This window comes from Sebastes umbrosus, chromosome 5 (genome assembly GCF_015220745.1).
Source record: "Sebastes umbrosus isolate fSebUmb1 chromosome 5, fSebUmb1.pri, whole genome shotgun sequence".
NCBI lineage: Eukaryota > Metazoa > Chordata > Actinopteri > Perciformes > Sebastidae > Sebastes > Sebastes umbrosus.
In genome coordinates, this window is record NC_051273.1 from 6,401,326 (window position 1) to 6,424,667 (window position 23,342).

Genomic DNA, 23,342 nt, shown 5'->3' on the forward strand with positions numbered 1-23,342 from the left:
CTGCAGTTTGTCTTTAAATAATTCAAATGACTCATATTGCCATCGTTTGTGCAGAGTTTACAGAATAAGTTCGGTATGAAGTCCCTCTTACAGCATAAGTCTGCATGCAGCTCTCCATCTCGGCCTGAGTGAGCGTGTTGTTCTCTCTCTCTTCCGGGGGGTCAATCCAAGATACTCTCTTTATCTTCGGCTCGGGTCTCTCTATGCTCCTGCCTCTTCTTATTCTGTGTCGCAGCGATGTGCTGCTCTCAGACCCAGAAGGCAGCGGGGCAGCGCTGGCAGCAGCGGCAGCAGCAGCATTAATCCCCTCAGCCACACCTGTCGCTCCCCCACCTAACTCCTTTATGTCATGGATGCCATTATCGTCGTCGTCGTCACACATCTCAAACACAGAGGCAGGGTCCATTCCTTTTTCCACCATAGTGGGGCTCCCGTCCTCCAGGAAACTGGTGTCGATGGGGGGCCCAGTGCAGACCGGTCTTCTGTCAACCTTAACAACAACAACACAGATTACTGTAGTAACCCCAAACAACAGTATCACTACAAATAAAAAATATTCTTACTATATTTGAATAAAGTGCCACAGCATAAACATATTAACACTTCATAAATGTATATTATCCAGCCGTTCTCATTCCCAGGGCGTCAAATACCATCGCTTTGTCACGGTGGTCGGCGTTAGATACTGAAGCACAAGGCATCCTTTAGCGTTGGTATGAGACACACCAGGCTTTCCATTAACTACAATGTAAACCCATCCGCGTCAATATTAAACGCTCAGGGAAAGTGCGTCAGGAGTGTGGTGACGTAGTTTAAAGAGCGAAAAGCCACACACACCGGGCAGGAGGAGCCCAGGAGGGGTGCTGGATGGGCCCAACAAACACAGGGCTTTTATCCAGGAGACCGCTGTTTGTGTCCTGTGCGTCATGTTACAATCAGCAGTTTGTTTGTGTCCCCTGCACGTTCACAACGTTCAGTGTCATTTTCACTGTACATGCTTAGTAGATTTAAGCCCAACCATGATGTTTTTTCCTAAACCTAATTATAGTTGTTTTATTGCCTGAACCTAAGCAAGTGTTTTTTGTTTACTTCACAATATGAAACACGTGTTTACTGCGGCCGAAAAGAGTGACACCGAGGGGTCTGACAAAGCGTCTGTATTTGATGAGTTGGGATGAGCGTTGTATTATCACACAGCTTATACCTTCTCTATGAAGCTGACTTTCCTCAGCTTCAAACCGCAGTCGATCAGACTTTCCTCCTCCGTCTCTCCTTCACTGAACCTCCCGCTGTCAGCCTCGTCCCTCTCACCTCCCTCCTCCTCATCAGGCACCCCGCATCCCCCGTTCAAACACTTCTTTTCCCTGAGAGAAGTTGAAGGGACAGATAGACATCAGACAAAATATGTGTGTGTGTGTGTGTGTGTGTTAACCGCTCACAGCGGTGTTCTGTCTATTTCCTCAGTGTCCGACTGGCATGAATCACAACTGCTCGCAGCGCGTAGACAATGTCAAGTGCAGATAAGGTGGCTGTTTGTTGTGAATAATACTTTGAGTGTGTGAATGACAACTGAAAACGCTTAAATGTCATTGTTCATCACACTGATCTTATGAGAAAGTGTCAGTTTCTCTTACTGCATACTTCAAATTGAGTGGGTGATTCGTTTCATCTCTTTTTGACATTTCACATCCCAGTGTTAAAACCCTACATGTGCATTTTATTGAAGTGTGTGTTTAATGAATGAGAGTTTAAATAATGAGTCTGACCTTCTATCTGTGTACCCCAACCCGGGCCTGGTGCCCCTCAGTCCAGGTCCTGGCATGGCCTGGTCGTTGGGAGAGGCCTGGGCTTTTCCCGCTGCCAGCCGGCCGTATTTCAGCAGCACCGAGAGCAGCAGGTCCCACACGGCTCGCAGTGTGAGCTCGCCTAGCTTGTGGCGCTCATACAGGTAAGGCTGCAGCACCTCCTTCACATTTTGAAGGAACTGGCGTATGATGAGCAGAGTGGCCAGCATCTGACAAGGACAGAGAGAAACATTCAGTAAAAAATTAGCTGCCACGCTGAGTGAACATCCTGTGGAATATGCTGTCCAACTAATCAGAGCATGTAAAGGAAACTCTTAGGATGCAGGCTGAGAGGATAAACCCTCATGGAACAAATGCCAATCAAAACACAATTATTTATGCAGACTTTATCCACAAACAAATCAAATAAGGCAGAAAACTGCTGCTTTACGGTTCCCTATAAATTGAAAAGCATCCTCCGTCACTGATTGGGGTCCAGAGGTGCAATATGTTTGAAAGATCCAACAGGGAGCAGTGCAGTCGCAGTTTTCTGGACCATGTGATTCACTGCGGATGTGCCCTTTAAGACCATTGAAACAACATGTCATTGGCATGTGATGCATTGAGGCCAATGACTGATGAACAAATCCAAATCACACACAGCAGGAAGTACAAAATTTGTACTTATTTATTAATAAGCTCAACTTGAAGGATAATTCAGGTTTATAACAATTTAAGTAGCTCCATTATTATTTATACCATGGTCTGGGTCAGGGGTCAGCAACCTTTACTATCAAAAGAGCCATTTTAGGTTAAAAAAAAAAAAATCTGTCTGGAGCCGCAAAACATTTGAGCATTGTGATGAAGGTAACACAGTTTATAGTCTAAGTTTAATAGTATATAAGTCTAATGCAGTGAGGGCCAAAGAGCAAATGTACTATGGAGTATTCGGGCCACATTGAGATTTCCAGAATAAAGTCGTAACATTACGAGAAAAAAGTCATAACTTTATGAGAAAAAAAGTCGTAATATTACAAGAATAAAGTCATAACTTGTTTTTTGTTTACATTTTCATTTTTTTTTTATCATTGTTGTAGGTCTATGGTACGACTGAGTATTAGGGCCACATTGAGGAAAAAAAATAAATCTGAGATTTCGAGAAAAAAGTCATAATATTACGAAAATAAAATAATATGTTTACAAGAAAAAAGTCGCAATATTACGAGAATAAAGTCATAACTTTACGAGAAAAAAGGTTGTAATATCACGTAAAATTACTACTTTATAATATTATGACTTTTTTCTCGTAAACTTCTGACTTTATTCTCATAATATTTTGACTTTTTTCTTGTAAACATATTATTTTATTTTTGTAATATTATGACTTTTTTCTTGAAATCTCAGATTATTTTTTTTCCTCAATGTGGCCCTAATACTCCGTCGTACCATATACCTACAACAATGATAAAAAAAAATGAAAATGTAAACAAAAAACAGTTATTCATTTCCACAAATCTTTTAATAAAGGCACAGGGAGCCACTGGAGAGGAGCTAAAGAGACGCATGTGGCTCCGGAGCCGCAGGTTGCTAAGAGACCCCTGGTCTGGGTGAATACTCGATTCTGATTGGCTGCAAGGTCTACATTAATTCCTGATAATGAACACCTGCTACGTAAGTAGTTCCTGTGAAACAGCCTGTTCACAGTTCTAAATCAATGCGCTGGCTACATTACAGTGAGTTAGTCCCTCAGTGCGTCATCCTCTGAACACCACAGGGTGACGACTGTAACAAACAGGCTAAAAGAAGTAAGTTGCACTGCCCTCTGAAACACGTTGTGTCTGTCTGTGATGTCTTAATATTGGTTTGGGGATAATTAGTTACATGGCTGGGTAGCTATAGCTTGTCTTGTTGTTAAACAGAAGTATATTTAGATAGCTAGCAAGCTGCTGTTATTGACTTTGAATCTTGCTAGCACAGCGTTAGCGTTATGCTAATACGATTTTGTGGGACAATGACATGGCTGGATTAGTTAGCTAACTACTCTTGTTGTTAAACACACTGTCAAATGATATTTCAACCTCAGGCTACAAAATACTATTGACTTTGAATCTTGCTGGCTCTTAACAACAGAGGAGTAATGCCTGGTTTGGCGCTGAGGAGTGAAAAGTGTTCATTTAGCTAGGGAACAACATTTAATGTCTGGGATTTTAATGATTGTTCCAGGTATTAGCAAACCGTCAAGTGTTGTCAGGGAAACGAAGTAATGACTTGTGAAAAACTTTAGATTTTGGTTGCAAAAGGCATGAAAATATATCAAGGTCTTCATGTTTTTTCTTTGGCAAATGACCATGGCCTCCCCATCATCCATTAATTCCTAATAATGGACACCTCATCGGGCATTATCCCTTACGTGTAATAAAAATGAGTTGAGCGACATCACAAAAGAGAAGTCTGATAGGGCGAGTAAGGTAAGCAGTCAGACCTTCATACAGGTTTTAAACAAACCCTCTGGATGGCAAAACTTCCTTTATTTGAACAAAGGGTATAATTATTATAACCCCAAATATTATATCCACCATTTGAGTGGGCTGATTTCAGTTGGTTGACCTGTGTGATTGTCTGACTGCTCATGCCTCTTGACACATCAAGCTTTATTGTAGCAATATTGCTTTCCAGATCTCATGAAGTAAATATTGTCAAAACGGATAGAAATGTTGGCCAGTACTCGGAAAAATGAACCCAGGTTGTAATAAACCAGAATTATCCACAAAACCGAGCATTGAGTATGTCTTCAGATCTTTAATACACACCCAGAGGATACGCATACTAAGAATTGCAGCATCACAAAGCTTACTATCCGTTATTGGCTTTTAATCTAAAAAGCAATTGTTTCCAAGTCAAATACTGCTGACGCACAATATCCTAGCTACAGCAGAGATGCAAACACAAAACCACAATGACTTCCTGGCAAGATCATGGACAGGATGTTACTTTCAGTCAATGATGGGAGACCTTGGAAATGGAGAAAAGGGAGATACTGTTCTCCCACTGCTACCTGGAGCAGTCGGCACAGATACGTCAGAGTCAGACGCTGGCAGAATCATGCTGACAACACCAGATGGTTTTCATTTCAGACACTTAAAGGACTACACCAGTGTTTTAGCCATGTTTTAGCCATGTTTTTCTTACTTTTGGGACAGCTATTGGTTTCTATTCATTTAACTACTGTATGAAAATTAACTAAGAAAAATCCTGTCTGCTTATAGTTCTCATTGTTATTTCACTCTTGTGTTTTAAAGGTAAAGTGTGTAGGATCTGACGACATCTAGGTTGCAGATTTCAACCAGCAGAAAATTCTCCCATGTGCCAAGCGAGTAGGAGAATGACGGTGGCTGACGTGAAAACGCGAATGGACCCATTTAGAGCCAGTGTTTGGTTTGTCCGTTCTGGGCTACTGTAGAAACATGGCAGCCGGCTCCGTGAAGAGAGGACCCGCTTCGTATGTAGATATAATTGGCTCATTCTAAGGTAACAAAAACACAACGATTCTTAGTTTCAGGTGATTATACGCTAATGAAAACGTAGTTTTCACATCCCTGCTAATAGATTCCCAGAAATGCTACACACTGTTTCTTTAATGCAGTTGTAAGTGGAATGATTGTTTAGCAAAAAAGTAAATATACTGTGACAAATATTTGCAGAAGCTGGGCTGAACTGGTTGTGAATCAGACAAGGATGTCAGGTGATGTTGAAAGAATATGACAAGCTCAATGAGGTGGCACTCTGGCTGAGGGTGTAACAGAAACTGACAGACAGTGACAATCGAGGTGCGAGTGGTGAGAGTTGTATCGGAAAAATAATTCAAACAAACGGCACGGAAGGAAAAGGCCAATAAAAAAAATCCACATCAATTCCACATCCCCATGTCAAAAGAAAAAAATGGCAAAACCACTCAACTTTTGTAACTGAATGATGCTCATATAAGCAGGTGAGGTTTCAAAGAAAAAAACAATCATTGAAACAATCAGACATTATCTTCTGACGGCTACATTTTAAATTCTCTACCGCCTTAAACTGCTCATCCATCATGTCTGTCTGGTGAAAGCCATGTGTCTCCAAAATATGGAGTTTTTAAGAAGCAGGAAAAACAGGATTATATTTGACGTGATGACATTTTGAAATTATGAATTGGGTTCTTGAAGTTGCAAGGTTTTCACCAGACAAATGCAATCAAAACACACGCTATAATTTCATACAAAGCTAGCTGGTAGTTCAAGTTCATGTCGTGATCGGCACGGAGCATGCAAGGTTAAGACCCAGGTGGTCAGAAGTGGACCTCTCGCCCAGACAGTGGATGTACAGGGAGCATACTTTAGACCTGAGTAAAGCCCTGAAGAACCAGGGCACAGACACCACAAGCATCTGGATCTTGAGGTAGAGGGAAGGCAGCAGATTGACCCGGACCTGCCGCTGCAGACTCCTTAACAGAGACAACACCAGCAGCATCTTCCATAGACGGACAAATGGATGAGATGTGCGGATGGATGGTTATGGAAATGAATGCATGTAAGCAGAGAGAGCAAAGCATTTAAGGATGGGAGAACGACAGATGTTGTGAGGCAAAATGAATTACTGGAGCTAATGAGTGACAGGAACATTAGAGCTGGGATGTTTCTTACCTCTTTCAGGCGCTCCATGTCTTTGAGGTAGAATCCAATGTAAAAAAGGCTGAGATAAGAATTTACAAACTGAAACTGTAAGAGGAAGAAATGCCAGGTGTCATTAAGGAGAAAGTTGTGTGAAGTTTCTCAATCACATAGTGTTTAGATATGAATGTAATGAAAAGACACTCACAAGAACCATTTTGATGATGAGATTTTTCTCATAGGCACTCTGGAGTCTATAGTTTTCTGTGGAAAAACAATATAATTCATCCCTTACCACTCCTAAACGTAATATACAGTAAAATAATTGAAAGTAATTACTAATTAGTTCACAAGAGATTACTAAAGATCCACAAGGAGTGTTAAAGAATCTCAGATGAAATCAATTGTATTAAGATTATTATTATTATCTTGTTATTATGATTGATATTCATATAATTCTGTAAGCTTGACTCTCACCCATGTCGTTGAGCCAGCAGGCTATTTTCCTGTACACCTCGTCACATGCAGTCACAGTGATAGCTAGCATGATTTTGGGGATGAAGCGAGCTAGCCGAGGCATTTCCTTGATCCCCATCACAAACTCCTGCAGAGACACAATCACAGATTTTTTACACGTCACCTCCGAGAAAAAAAAACATCAAGTCGCTTTATTCGTATCAAGTTCTACCCATAGCCTGTAGAACTTAGACGTCTAACGGGCTTGCTGCGTCATTACATCCACCCATAAAAGAAAATTGCCGAAACTGCTGTAAACAAGGACAGATGCAGAGCAAGGAGATTTTTTTTACCACTAAAACTAGTATTGCTACATTTATACAAGCAGGACACGTAAAAGACAGATGCTGACAGCTGACTGACCTGCAGCTCAAAGCAGATGAGCATGACCAGGAAGACAAAGCAGAGACAGAGGATACAGATGGGCAGGCTGACCAGCCACCTGAATACACGCCTCCGCCACGGAGGATAGTAGAACTCCTCACATCCTGTTACGGGACTGCAGCGCTTGACTCCCTGCCGAGAGAGAGAGAGAGAGAGAGAGAGAGAGAGAGTGTATGAAAGGGCATGAAAGAGAAGCGAAGAGGATATGGAGATGGAAGGAGTCAGAGTTTTAGTTTCTCTCACCCGGAACTGAGGCCGTGGCTCCTCCAGGGATTCAGCCGGCGTATCCAGTGTTCCCCACTTGAACGCCAGCTCGGCCCCCCTCCTCTTCCACCGCTCCAGAAACAGAGTGGCCCACACCACGTTGAACAGGGCAAACACCACACAGCAGATGTCACGACTCGTCTGAAACAACACAAACACGCAGACTTAGACTATGATGTTGTTAATTTTTCAGTTGCCTTAAGCTACAACGGCTTCTCTCCTCACCTGATCTGACTCAGTGAGCATCCACAGCACAAAGCCGATCACAGCAGGATATAACATAGAAGTGGTGTAAAATCCCAGCCAGGCAAAATACATGGCGATCTTCACCCCAAAGTAGTCACAGATATCATCTGTAAACACCAGTGAAAAATGACAAATTAGAAGGATAATATTACAGTTATTGTGACAGTTAAAACAGTGATTCTCAAAGTGGGGTCCGTGGCACTCTGTCAGGGGGTCCACAAAATAATCTGCTATAAATTATTAAATTGTGCTGTATCATTAAAAAGTACATATGTGCCAAATAAAAAGCATACTGTGTCCATTACTACCACCCACGTTAGCTTTGGGCCAATAGAAACTGATATGATTGTGACTCATCACGTCAATCTGTCATGAATCAGGCACTTCACTCAGGGCGCAATGAACCTTTCCTGCTGCTTAGCTTAGCTTATTCAAGTGACACTAAGCCCAAACTAGATAAATTGTGAAAATATGATGAGTTATATCGAGCGACAGCGACGGGAGACCAGAATGCGTCATGTGTCTTCATTCGCCAGCATTCGAAGCCATGAAGCCGGCCATGCTGAAGCGACTTCTGATTACAAAGCACCAGGAATATAAGGGCAAAACAAAGTGGCGTTAACATGATTCAAATTGAAATGTGTTTCTGTTTATCACTAACAAACAAGGCTAATGTATTTAGGCTGAAAAGTTTTAGAATACAAATAGTTAAAAATGTTAGTAAGCATTTTGCTTAGTTGGTGTTACGATTATGAGGGGTCCTTGGTAAATTTTTCTCTGTTTAAGGGTTCCCTGGTCCCAAAATGTTTGAGAACCCCTGAGTTAAAGGACAGAACAAGGAACCACGAGCAAAGCAAGTGATTCACACTACTGTCCGTCAAACGTACTTTCTTCTGTCTTGGTGGCTGTATTAGAGTGTTATGTATATATTAGTTTGTCTCTGCGTATGAGTGTCTTGTTCTACTGACCTAAAGGCTGTTTCTCACAAACAGCCTGAACCCAGGACTTCATCAGCTGACTGAGGATCCTCTGCTCATGGAGAGGAAACACCTGCTGGATCACACCTCGCGCACTCAGCTCCGGGACTGCAGAGAAGAAAGTAAGTTAAAATGACTTACAGTGTGTTACTATTTGTTAGCGTTTGTAATGTAATGTGTCTGTCCAGAACATGGTGGCTTATGTTGGTAATTGTTATTTTTTGTGGTGGTTTATGGTTTCAACCATTAAACAGGTGGCTGTTACATTTCTTGACTCCAGCTGTATTTTGCTACGGTGATTCAGGGTTAGTAGCCTGTGTTGAATAATGTAGTAACACTGCAGACAGCTGCGACATGACTCTCACACCGCACAGCTTAATTTAATATGAGTAAATCAGCTGAGATCGACTGACGTATAACTTGGTTAGGCTCTATTTAAGAGGCACTGGATTATTTACATATTATCTTGTGTGTATTATTAACATGATATCAATAATTGCTATTCTAAATATCAGTTCACACCTGGCCCCTGCAGTCTACTTGTCATAGTGTTCTTGGGCAAGATACTGAACCCTAAATTGCTCCTGATGTGGAAGTACCATCTGTGTGTAAATGTAAGTGTGAATGTTTATTGCAGCTGATGAGCAGGTGGCACCTTGTATGGCAGCCTCTGCTACCAGTGTATGAATGTGTGTGTGATTGCTGGCTTGTGTTGTAAAGCTCTGAGTGGTTGTTAAGACAAGAAAGGCGGTATATACAAATTTAATTTAACGCCACTAATTTCTTTAACGCATTAACGCAAGTCACACTAAGTCTCACCTTTACAGACATGCCCACTTTATGATAAGCACATGCAGTTTGGGGCAAGTCATAGTCAAGTCAGCACACTGACACACTGACAGCTGTTGTTGCCTGTTGGGCTGCAGTTTGCCATGTTATGATTTGAGCATATTTTTTATGCTAAATGCAGTACCTGTGAGGGTAATTAACCGCAATTAACTATGGACAATCATGCGATTAATTGCGATTAAATATCTTAATCGATTGACAGCCCTAATATAAAGATAAAACAGTAAACCGTCAAATCCATCACAACTGGTTTAGTTTAAACCCAAATCAACTGAGGGATTATTTCCAAAAGCCTGCCAAAGAACTGCCTTCTTTTTAATAAAGACAAATATCACATAATGTACTGATAAAGGATGCAACTTACTAATTGGCTGGCCCTCCAGGAAGTTGATATTATGAAGCACCTCCCCATGTTTGGCACGTAGATTATCCAGCCAGTATTTAATGATGCTCTGCCTCTCCTGCAGAGAACAAGAGTAAATTCAGGTGATGCATTTACAGCATATTCACTTGCGTGTGTGTGTGTGTGTGTGTGTGTGTGTGTGTGCGCGTGCGTGCGTGTGTGTGTGCACACGCTAACGCTGACCTGTGAAGTAAAGAAACACAGCTCGCTCTCGATGTTCTCGTAGATGTAGTCCTCCTCACAGGAGAAGTTTCGTGTTCCTCCGCCAAACTCGGTTTTCACCCCTTTCCTCAGTCCCATCTCCTCAGCACCTCGCAACAAACTGCAGGACAACACAGAGAGACTGAGAGTGTTACAGAGCATCATACAGTATACATCTCTTACCCCAGTTGAACGTTGGTGAAAAATGGTCAGTGTTTAAAAACCTTTTCCTTTGACTCTGAAGGGACTTGTACCTAAAACCTGACCTTTCCAGATTAATGTTGATATTAATCAACAACTATTTTGATAATTGATTTAGTCATTTATCAAGCAAAAATGACAACCATTCTCTAATTCATTGTGAGGATTTACTGCTTTTCTGTGTTATACCTTTGAATATTTGATCTTTTTCCCCTTTGGACTGTTGGTTGGAAAACACAACCAATTTGAAGATTTCACTTTGTGCTCTGGGAAATTGGGATTTACATTTTTCCACATGTTTGGACATTTTATAGAATAAATATTAATGAACTTTTCACAAGTAAAAAAACAATCATTAAACAATTACTAATAATGAAAACAGTTGCAGTCCTATGATGGATAGCTGAATACATTTCTATTAAACTCAATTTTAGCTCTGTAGAAAATATCTTACTGGAAATGACCAGCGTGTATTTGGCCAGTTGTTTAATGGGATTACAAAAACCACCAGCAAACAACAACATTAGCATAGATGGATTGTCCTTCGTAGTGTTAAAGTCATCTGAACTCTCTCTCTCTAATGCTTTAACCTCATCACTCTCTCTCATCATCTCATTTCCCATCAACCCTTTCTCCATGTCTCTTCTCCTCCTCCTTTCTCCAGCCACTCTGTCTACTCTCCCCTCCTCTCTTCATCCTTTTATCGCCCACAGTCCTCTCCTTTGTTTCCTTCTCCCCCTCCTCCTCCTCCTTTATCCCATCATCCCCTTCTCCTCTCCTTCTGTCCTTCCCGGCGGCTTTGTGCTGAAATCGCAGCGATAATGCAGCACCACGCCCTCTGTGTCCCTCCAGGCAGGCAGCTCACCTCTCTCTGTCACATGAACATGTGTATATATATATATATAGTTTACACACACACATGCAGGAGCACAGCCTAGGTGGGCCTGTAACATCCATCCATCATGCAGCTCCAGGCAGTGCAGTGAAGTACGATCAGCACCATGATGGATTACAGCAGAAATTCTGAGGTGTAAGCTCCTGTAGCACCGCTGAATACTGCTTAGTGTGCAGCACCATCACAATAAAGGTCCTTGTCTGAGAAAAAACAAAACAGGCTGTATCTATTTAAACCAACTGTTTAGTAATCTAAGCCAATAACTGCAAGGCCTTTCAAAGGTGTGCAGCTCCCGCTGCTGCTGCCAGGAATCTTGATGAGATTCCCCCTTTCTTATTTAATCGAAAACTTTATCGCCTTTTACACTCTCTCTCCCCAAATACAAGGAGTCTTAATTTGGAGACGCAGTCAAAGGGAAGGTGTGGACAAAGCTTGCCTTGTAAAAGAGCAGAATACTGCTGAGGGAGAGCACTGCACGTAAGGTTTATGCTAATTTAGCAAATATCTCTATCAGACGTAATGTAGAAAGTCAGCAGAACAGGACGGCATGCTGTAAATTGCCCAGTCAGAGCTGAGATATGAGTAATGTACGGTACGTCAGCTATGGAAAGACGAGGAGGAGGAGGAGGAGGACATTTACTGTATGCCACCACTTGACTTGAGTATGTTAATTGCTACCATTGTGCTTTCTGCTATAGTTGTTTTCAAAGCCATGAATGGAGACTTTCTGAAAATAACAGCATTGAATCTGTGAGCCCAGCTGTTTTGATCTCATACCCAGATCATATCCTACACTGGTCTCTCTTTCAAAACAAACATAGGAGAAAGAGCAATGCCATTTCAGTTGATAGGATAATATAACAACAAGCCAACAGTTGACAGCAAACACACCTGGAGCCCTCAGCTGGTATTCTCACATCGCAGGGATTTAAAGGGAAATTCTCACCGCTTTAGTATGCAAAGGGAATGACTAGTCAAGGTGGGTTTGAGAGGATGGAGTACTTTCTGGGTTATCTCTTTTATCACATGAGATGTAGGTCAACCTATCTAACAGCAGGTGTGTGTGTGTGTAGAGAGAGAGAGGAGAGTGCGCTTCTTGTCACACAGCAATCATTTCACTTGAGCATTTTATCTAAAACCCACTGGCACACTTTCAGAGAGCAATCTCTACCACATTACCCTCCTTGTTGTTTTCTCTTTGTCTTTCTGCTTGACTCCTCTTTCTCTTCCTCGCTTGTTCTCTCTTTGCATCTGTTCCTTCGCATCTATCTTCTCTTATTTTGTTCCTTCTGGCCATCTGTCTATTCCTGCTCCATTCACTGGTAAAAGGCTTGGTTGAGACTTTTCAAGAGGCCTGTTGGTAAATGCACAGTCAGCAGAGAGGACTCTACATTTGTCAAGAGGTGAAACGCAGTATGGAACAGCGTGTGACACCCTGATCCCCTGGATTGTATTTCTCAGTATTTATACACCAAAGTCAACGCTGAGATTAAAATGACCCCGGGCTCATCCCCAAGTTCCCATGGGGATATTTTCAAAACAAGAGACTATATCTGGGCAGTGTAATCAGAGCAAATACAATCCATACTATTTAGCCTGAGACTAACCTTCTGCAAACCTTTAAATAACCTGCAGCCAGAGGGAGGCAGAGCAGTGGTGCTGATACAGTAAACCAGGCTTCACTAATGATTCACTCTGTATGAGCTACCGTGCCTTCTATAGCTGCAGCTAAATACAATACCACAATAAACGAAGGTACACTTGTACCCCAGCACAGAACAGCTAGGATATTTTTGTCTTAAACAAACAACTCCAGTAGTAGCATTTAAAAATAACTAAACCTCAAACTACTAGAGGAAGCACTGATACATATACTCTATTATTCATTTGGCATCTTCTTTATCTGTTGAGTAGGAGTGTAAGAAAATATCCATACACATGAGTATCGCGATATTATGTTTTGCAATACTGTATCAATTCTCCAATACGCTGTATCGATTTTTAATTAACCTCTTAAAAATCCAATTTCCGCCATCGGACCCGGCCACTATTCTGTCTTTCAGACGTTGTAGCGGGCTCAATTTTAAAGCTAGAGGGAAGCTACAGGCATCCTACCTGAGGAATCTATTGGTACCAACCATGTTATACTTGTCATACTTATAAAGTTACGCTACATTTTGGCAAGGAAAAACTGACATGGCCATTTTCAAAGGGTCCCTTGATGTCTGACTTCAATATATGTGATTGAAAATGGATTCAATATGGGTTCCCACAAGACTTTTTTTTTGGTGTATTTGAATATTTCTGCATATTGTGGTCCCTAAAAAGACTTAGAACTGCATAAATTGGGTATTACTGGAAAGCTGGGACTCTTGTGGATCCAATGAGTCCATCTGTATTCATGTGTGATGATATCCCCTTAGTACCCATTTCACATAGTGACTTTTTGTACTCAGATTTTATACATGTGTCTTTATACTATGACAGTTTTCCTAAAATTAGATTTGGCTTGGGAACCGGAGGGTCGCCGGGTTTGAGTCCCCACATGGACCAAGTACTTAGTATGAACTGGTAGCTGGAGAGATGCCAGATTGCCTCTTGGGCAATGCCGAGGTGCCCTTGAGCAAACCGCTCGGGGCGCCTGTCAGGGGCAGCCCCCTTGTTCTGACATCTCTCCATTAATGCATGTATATATAAGTCCTGTTTGTGCATGCGTGTATTTAGGGCTGTGTGTACGGTGTGTAAAAAATAACAGAGTGAAAAAAATTTAATTTCCCCTCAGGGGATCAATAAAGTGCTTTCTACTTCTTCTTCTTCATCTAATGGTGAAATTCGACATCATCACATCTTCAGAAAACTCTCAAAATTATAGTCCTATATAATCTCAAACTATTGTACCTAATTTTTTCCTTCTTTTCTTTTTCATGCTATTTTTTTTACTGTTATATCACATAGTTTTTCTAATTTAAATCCAATAAATAACAGTATGTACATGTCTTAGTCCCTTGGCTGTTAAATAGGAGTCAAACCGTTTAACGATTAATCAGGCGACAGAAAATTAACTGGCGAAACTATTTTGAACCAATAATTGTTGTTTTGAGTCATTTATCAAGTAAAAATTACAAACATTTACTTGTTCTAACTTCCCCAATGTGAGGATTGTCTGCTTTTGTCTGTTTTATGTCATTGTTAATTGAATATCTTTGGGTTTTGGACCGTTGATCAGACAAAACAAGACACCTGAAGATGTCACTGTGATGAACATTTTCACTATTTTCTGACATTTTATAGACAAAACAAACAGTCGATTACTTTTTATAAAATTACAGATTAATAAATAATGAAAATAACCATTAGTTGTAGCCATACTGAGCAAATAAGATTTGAAATTTATGACTAAATATACCCTTGCAAAAATGTGTTGCTAACAATAGACAACCTTTTCAGAGAGGCAGAGTCCTTACTTTTCATATGTAGCGGTGACGAAGAATGCGTAGACTCGTGTGTGCTTGTGATGTCGTATTTGGATGATGAGCTCTGGGATTCCCAGCCGGATGTGGTTCAGTAGCCATAGCAACGTGTGGTCATCTGTAGTGTCTGTGGCAGGAAATAAAAAATAAAAATACATTTTCAAACATACCCACGCATCGTTGTACACGGTAGCTGCCGGGAGTACTCCCACAGTCTTGTACTATTTATTCCTGAGCAGCAACTGGAGGTTAAGAGTCGTACCAACAAACACTTAAGAATGACTCTTCTTCTCTGCTTTCTCAGCTGCTTCAGAGATTAAAACTGGTCATAAAACTGCTCCTCTGACCTTCAGGCTATGGCTAAGAAAGTTAAATGAGGTAGTACGATCAATATAATAGTCATGATTCTCATCTTTATTATCAACAGTACGTGACTGTATTGATCTTGCAGATAATAGTTATCTGCTGCTCAGCGGTAGGATGGGATCTCTGTGTTCTTAGAGATACATAATAATCTCTTTAAATGGGAGAAATTGTTTTCTTCCTTGCCTGAGGGTACATTTACAGCTGTATATTTATCAGATTGGATCACATTTCACATTTTGTGAAGCTGTGGTGAAGGTTGGAGCATTTAAATAAAAAGGTTGTTTGCAAATTTGTGTTAAATTGCATAATGTAAATGTGTCTGCGTGTGTGTGTGCTCTTGTACTTCCATATTTGTGAGGACCAATATTTAGACCTAAAGAGCGAAGACACTGGGAAGTTAGGATATTACGGCCAGTCTTCACTTATTCAAAGGGATGTTTAAGGGTTAAGATTTGGTGTCACATTTATTTTTTCAAGCAAAATTGCAAAACATTATGTGGTTCCAGCTTCTCAAATGGAGGATTTGCTGCTTTTCTTTGTCACATATGACAGTATACTGAATATCTTTAGGTTTTAAACAATTAATTGGACAAAACGAGCAATTTGAATATATTACATTGGGCTCTGGGAGATAATGAAAATATCCATTAGTTGCACCTAGGTTTAGTTGAGAGAAAGGGTTGACCTATACATGTTGTTGTGATGGTGAAGGTTAGGGTTTCACTATGTCAACGACGGTCCTCACAAGGATAGAAATACAAACGTGTGTGAGCGTGTGACTGCTTGACCTGCAAATGTCATGAGGACATCACAGTTCTCCGTGGGCACCGTTTTCATCCAAGACTTATGAGACATGATGTGTCTCCCAGCCTGCAGCAGCCGCTTTCCAAACAACTTATCTGAGAGATAGAGACAGAGAGACAGACAGACAGACGGACAGAGGGGGAGAGAGAGAGAGAGAGTCACCTTTTCAAAGTCAAATCGTGTAAGAAGCAATGACATTTCTAACATTTTCCACCAAACCCCCCCTCCAAAACTCTTACCCCTGCTGCCCCGACACACACACACACACACACACACACACACACAGAAAGACACACACAGAATCGTCCTTCTCGACGGGATGGGATTTAAATGTCATGCCCCTTTGCCTCATAACAGCTAATCCTGCCCTGCCGAGACCAGAGGCCACACATTGTCCACGCTCTCTAAATTGTCACACTCATACGCACAGATGCTCAATCAACTCAACACATGTAAGTGCAGCTACGTCTCAGTGTTGTCATGTGTCCTGAGTCTCAGGGACGCCTACATATAAGCCTTGAATAATAAAAGAACACGATACGTAGGAATTTTGACTGAATTCAGCTGCTGTGTAGAATTACCTTGTCTCTATTCCTGAAGTCAACAGCACACCAAAAATAGCTCTACTGTAGCCACACAGTAATGTCACATTATAACACAGTTGCCCTTAATGCAGCAGTCTGAAGGATCATAATGCACAGTATAAATTTATTCTAAGATGGATAGAGTTATCACCTGCAATTTTTTGTACTGGCTCGAATGAACTTTATCTTTGACACCTCATTTATCTGTCACTGACCCGCTAGATTCTCATATTCCCATTGATATGTTCTTCAGAGGGGCAGCAGTGCCAAGTGATTCTGTAACCAGTTTAACCCCAGATCCTGCTCAGCTGTCAGAGGACAGTCTGTGAAAACCATTTCTCGGGTCCTGAATAATAATGACAGCAGCCTGGAGAGAACGCCTGTCCCACAACAGCCCTGTGATCACTGAGGCATGGAGCGTCAGAGGTGCCAGAGAGAGTGGGGCTCTTCCAAGAGATAATAGACAGGGACGTTTAGTATTATTCATCCAAGAATTTGTTTATTCGTATGCATTTGAAAGCAGTAAAAATAGCAAACAAGACCAAAATATAAAAGCTACGTACCGTCTTACTTACACATGAAGTTAATGCCTATAAGTGGTTTACGTTTCTTACATGGCTAAAGTGAATGCACACATGAACACTCCCAAAGGTCAAGGTCATGGCAGGCTGTAAATTTAACCATGATATCACCACTACTAGCATGACGCTGTAAATCACACAGGATCTGTGGATCCATTAAACACCTGTCACATAAAAACATCATTGTGCTGCTGCTCAGTATGTCCCTCTACTTCCTGGAACAACATCCAGGATGTTGCTCATAAAGCCGTGCACCAACATTCAGTCTGCTGGCATAGACCTTATTTTAAAGCTGCACTAATCAATATGTTTTACATAATGGAACAACTTGCTAAATTAGATTGAAAGGGGTCATCACAGCCATCATAGAATCATCACCCAACTCTGCAGTAACCTTCATCCTAGGGCTGGGTGATATGGAGAAAATCAAATATCATGATATATTTCACTAAATACCTCGATGTCAATATAGCAATGATATTGTAGGGTTGACTATTGGTGTATTACAATATTACGTTATCCAAAATCTAAGACAATATCTAGTCTCATATCACAATATCGATATAGTATAGCCCTACTCCATCCTTACGGAGCCTTTTAACCTATTTTGGATCAATGTTTTGGTTTTCTGGCTCCTAATCTCCACTCTCAACCTAATTTCCATCCACAGTAGGCAGCTGTTATCAGCTAAAAAGCTGTAATAAACCCACTGTATGCTTCCTGTCCAGCAGACAGATAAAGTTCGCAACTAGCTGGTGAACACAGTGGAGCATTTAGCAGCTTAAAGGGATAGTTCCAGTGTTTTGAAGTGGGGTTGTATGAGGTACTTATCCGTAGTTGGTGCATTACCTACAGTAGATGACGGTCAGTACGCTCCCAGTTTGGAGAAACAGACAGGAGTATCGACACAGGAGCAAAGCAATATAGTGCTGTGGACGGGGCTGACAGCAAAATGTATTTTAGCCAGCTAAAAGCAAAAGACTCACCTAAAAAAATCAATATCAGTTTAAGTGTACACTGATAAGTACCTCATACAACCCCACTTCAAAACACCACTATCCCTTTAACAGCCAGATATTTTCCTGAGGAGTTTGTGGAGACCAAACCAGAGCTACAGTAAAAAGAGATTGAATGTCTGCCAAGAAGCACAACTCCAAATGAATGTGGTGCTCTGTGTCTGCTGGAGGGGGAAATAAACAACTGTTTGCTAACACATTCACCAAAACAACTATATTATTTGATAACATGTCAATATTGTGTTTTGCTGCCCAAAAAAGTCAAATATTGCAACTTTAAATTTTGCCTCAAAATCCATTTTTGTCTAATAGCTTTTTTGTTACTCAGATATTGCGTTCCTCCAGACTTAATGAGGAAGACTTACATATAATGAATATTTAATCGCAATTAATCAAAAATTAATCGTCAATTGTCAAGTAGTTAATACAAATATGCTGCGTTATGCAAATGTATATATATATTTATTATTGGAAATCAATTAACAACACAAAACAATGACAAATATTGTCCAGAAACCCTCACAGGTACTGCATTTAGCATAAAAAAAATGCTCAAATCATAACATAGAAAACTCAAGCCCAACAACAGCTGTCAGTGTGCTGACTTGACTATGACTTGCCCCAAACTGCATGTGATTATCATAAAGTGGACATGTCAACACTTTATTATCACGTTAACTTTGACAGCCCTAATGAATATTTAATATTTTAGCTTTAACTCAGTTTTTATCTATTAGCCTTGTATTGTGGCTGAGTGATATTTCCATTTGATTATGTAACTTATAATTGTATCCTTCTGTATTTATGTCTTTTTAATATTCTCTTTTATAATCATATTTTAACAGTCCTATATCCTCATCTTGTCAATCTGTTCCCCATGTCTTCTCTGAAAGCACCATGGTTCTCACCTAAAAGGTTATACATAATAAAATACAGTAAAAAAGAAATTAGAGCCATCAGAGACACAGAGAGGATGCCAAAAAAATAAAAGCTTTAGCCAGTAAATCTAAGGACTCGTCTACTTTTTCCTCAACATTCAAGCTAACATATTTTAACAGAAGATGATATTTCCTGTCAAGATAAATCCAAACATGTTTGAATTACAAACTTGTAACTGCAAACAGACCTTGATTTAGAGGTAGCATTACTATTTAAAGGATCCCTCTTCAGTACTTACAAAGAGGTTGTGACAACTTAATCTGGCTCCACACCGCTCTTCCCCTCTGAAGAACATTTTCAAACATCGCAACGGGCCGACCAGGAAACAGAGCGAGGTATTCTTGACTTTTTAATCTCGAGTGGTACTCCTAGATACTGAAATCTGACTGGCCGCTCCTCTGTGCTTTAGAGGAAATGCTGCAGGCTGTGCTGCGACATGACAGCAATTCTAATCGAGTCCTGTATTCATCGCTGAGGGCAACACACACACACACACACACGCACAGCCAGCAGATTGGTTTCTCCACTTCAACAATGCTTCAATTTGTAAGCCCAAATACTGAGCATGTGTTGAGATGGTTTGCATGCATTTGTGTTTGTGACTTGGTTGAACACGGACAGTGATTCATACATGGCCATCAAGGCTTCACTGCACGGACTATAGGCCAGTCTGATAGGTTTGTGTCTGCATGCGTAAAAGTGTGTCTTTGCACTACGCAAACAAACCACCTCTCAGCTGCCATGGAAAAGGTTGTTGTCATTTTCAGTGAAGTACATGTAGGTCCCTCCAAGCAGCACACCTGAGAACACGGCCAGCTGTGCAGAGTACAGGGCTGTTTATCGGCAGGATCAACAGGGGTCGTCAGGGTCAGCATTAACTAAAACATCAGCAATCAATAACGCTCAGATTTAACAAGTTTTCTTCTGTTATTCTATTAGAGATCTATATTTGAAAAATGTCTCTATTCAAATCTATAATAACTGTTTTTTTGGGGCCGTTTGGCGGAAGCAGAAACAAACAACACTGACATATTATCACATTTTAATTATGATATGGCAATTGTGTTCGCAAGCAGTTGCTTATTTACACATCCAGCAGATATGGAGCGAAACGGCAGTCCACAAACCAACTGGGACTATGTCCACTTCTTATATACAGTCTATGGGAGCAATATTAGCATTCATTTGGAGTCGTGTTTCTGGCCACCTGATTAATATAAGTCTGATATTCACACTTTCAGCTCTGTTTTTGGTCTTCACCAGCTCCTGAGGGAAATATACTTTGCAGTTGATTCTGAGCAGGAAGTTTACTGACTATTTTTTTGCTGCAGCTGAAAATTATGCTGAAGAAAATGGTAAGACTGAACCAAAATGTGATCCATTTTCAATATTAAAATATTATTCAACGATCAGGGACCTCAGCGTCATGATTTTGAGTCACAGCCCATTATTTACAATCCTATTTTTTAAAACTCATTTGCTTCTCATTATCCCCCCCCCCTCTCTGATTGATTTAACAAGGATAATCAATTAGCATTGATGGCTTTTACCCAGTTGTACCTCATCAGTGTTTTTCATGAACAGACTGAGTGTCACAGATATTGTGTGCAGGCAGTGTGTGACGAATTTTCCACTGAAAAACAGACTGTTTTTTAAATGGTTAGAGTTAAAGTTGAGTATGAAGTTTAAAATCCTTAAAAATTGCCCCCAGTTTTATGAATATTTTCATTACAGCCCAATTGGGTAATCTGGAAATAATATACTAGCAATTATATGGAAAAGGGATCCCACATGTTGTTTATGTTGGCAAAAAAGGATCATTTCTGAGTTTGAAAGCCCCTTTTGGCCCTGTAATAGAAACCCAGGCATCGTTGAGCAGGTTGGCCTGGGACTAGCAGTGATACAGATGAAGCCTGTATTACTCACGGCCTTCACAGTGTTTCAGGGCTAACGCTTATCAGACAGCAGCCAGGCAGGCGTAACAAGCAGGGTGTCTTTCTGTGATCTGAGTTGCTCTCTGAAGCATTTCTGTGGGGTGTTTATGTGTGTGTGAGGGTGCGTGCAGGTATTTGTCTATGTGTATTTGTGTGAGCCTGAGATATAAGGAGACAGATTAATAGTGTGTAAGTCAGTTATGAAACTCAGGCAAAGCACGAAAATGAAGGTCACAGACACACGCGAGGAAAGACTTGATGATGCATTCACTGTCTTCGCTGCCTTCGTGAGTTTGTTTGATAACTCTCTGGTCTTTATGCTTGGCTGGAGGTCAACGTTGAAGATGTTACTCAGTCAAGCAGGGGTAAAGTTTTGGGGTCAATCTTTAAGCAGCTGGAACAAACGTTTTGGTCGAAAGAATACATATTACAGTTGGGAATGCTAATCGAGTCACCGTGTAAGTGTATTTAGTTAGAGTAGATAATCTTGATATTACTGAAAACACACTCAGACCCATTTTGATTCCTGAGCCATTGAGTGGCAAAGTTTATTTATGAAATAATTTCAGTAAACATATTTTGTCCCCTTATGTCAACTTAAATCAAATGGTGAACTGTACGTGGCATTGACTGTGGGAATATGAAGGCATCTATGTCCGAAGCATCAGGTGTTTGAGCAATAATTTGAATATCAAAATAAATAAATAAATGCTTTTCCATCAACAGATCATTCCATGTGATATTAACTGATGTTGCTATTTCATAAAAGAACAAAGTAGATGATGCATTTATTTATAAAAACTATCATATAAATACATAAAAACAACTTCATATAGATAATGTAGTGATGCTTTGAGAGAGGGCAGCAGAAATATAGAAGACTTTAATGATCATTCATAGCAAGTCCATGTAAAATGAGGAAAAACACAACTGCAGTTTGTACTACAAACGTACAGGACCTAAAACATATTATATCTGCAGACCAAGCATTTACCGTATAACAGTATAAAATAGAATATTATCTAATTTAAAGTTTATAAATTCACATTTTGTTGTGGCAACACAGGGAGCCTATGCAATGTGGTGCTTAATATAAAGAAAATGTCTCAGTTAACCGGCAATATTCTTGTTTTTTCCGGCAAACGCTTTGGTGATTAGCAGTAATTGATTTAGTGTTTTGCATAGGGGCCACTCATTGACACCTACTGCAGCTTCATACTGTATTTGATGTGCCTTATTCCAAACAAGCTGCTGTTGTTGCTTCAGTAGATGTAAAACAATTTCAACAGCAACACATGGTATTAGCAGTAATAGAATAATAACATTAAGATATTAAACTGTATTATATGCATCTAGTTCTTTATGAAATATTATACATGGAGGGACCCCTGTTATCAGATAGTCTACAGTATATTTAAACAGGCATAAAGTTCCCTTGTTTTTTTAACCCAGTATGCAATCATGAGACAGCAACATGTTTGCTGAGTCACCTCCACCTATAGGTGTAATCAGGTTATTATCACTTTACCTGATGAACGTCTATTGTACACACACAGTATTAAAGTGAAACAAAAAAGCAGTATGTGGGTAGAGAACAGCAAATGTGGAATTGATTTATACTTCAACTTGGGTTCACATCACGTAAAAATACTAACGTACTTTTCCTTTGCTGCCTGTCGTGGACCAGCTGTTAACAGCGGCACCTTAATGCATGCATACAGCTGGCATCATTTAGGAGACAAAATGTTCCCCCTTTCTTACTTTCTGAGGCCTGCGGTGCAAATTTATCACACTGATGTGATACTGAGGATTTTTACTTTCAAATGCACCTCTAGAAAAAGACACCTTTTCTAACTGGCAACAGTGTGTGTGTTTCCTAGGAGGCTGGAGACTAGAGCAGGATTTATATCTTCTCAGCAGCGAGTCATTTCGACTCTTATTTAGCCAGTCTAATAGAGAGGAAGATAGACAGACGCAAACACACAGACGTAATGTAATAAAAGGCAGACACACTGGCAGAACTCCGCAGAGACAAGGAGGGAATATAGCAAATGAAATAAGACAGGAAGAAAACATTTCCATTGTCACATCTACTGAGTGTGTGAATGAAACAAATGACCCTATTAGAACGATTACATCAGCAAGTGGGACAGAGAGCTTAATCAGGTTCAGACACCTGAATATTCCCTTAATTAGAATCATTTCCATCCCCGACTCTGTATGTCGCCATCCTGTACAGACGAGTCCACGCCCAGTCACACTGGACCAACACAATTGACAGA

At 40.5% G+C, this 23,342-nt stretch overlaps 1 protein-coding gene across 2 annotated transcripts in view; it reads right to left on the reverse strand.

The window, feature by feature from the left end:
• ano8b (anoctamin 8b) overlaps nt 1-23,342 on the reverse strand; it is a 48,182-nt gene that overhangs the window by 7,745 nt on the left and 17,095 nt on the right. Inside the window, exons 2-16 of one of the 2 annotated variants that reach the window (XM_037769978.1) lie at nt 15,991-16,101; nt 14,831-14,963; nt 10,253-10,391; nt 10,031-10,127; nt 8,809-8,925; nt 7,820-7,947; nt 7,574-7,735; nt 7,310-7,462; nt 6,908-7,034; nt 6,639-6,694; nt 6,464-6,538; nt 6,156-6,290; nt 1,767-2,014; nt 1,205-1,364; nt 92-490 (exon numbers count right to left, since the gene is read on the reverse strand). In XM_037769978.1, the coding sequence (XP_037625906.1) occupies nt 92-490; nt 1,205-1,364; nt 1,767-2,014; nt 6,156-6,290; nt 6,464-6,538; nt 6,639-6,694; nt 6,908-7,034; nt 7,310-7,462; nt 7,574-7,735; nt 7,820-7,947; nt 8,809-8,925; nt 10,031-10,127; nt 10,253-10,391; nt 14,831-14,963; nt 15,991-16,101 (2,240 nt within the window). The remainder of the gene's footprint in view (nt 1-91; nt 491-1,204; nt 1,365-1,766; nt 2,015-6,155; nt 6,291-6,463; nt 6,539-6,638; nt 6,695-6,907; nt 7,035-7,309; nt 7,463-7,573; nt 7,736-7,819; nt 7,948-8,808; nt 8,926-10,030; nt 10,128-10,252; nt 10,392-14,830; nt 14,964-15,990; nt 16,102-23,342) is intronic. The other variant, XM_037769979.1, reaches the window with a different exon arrangement.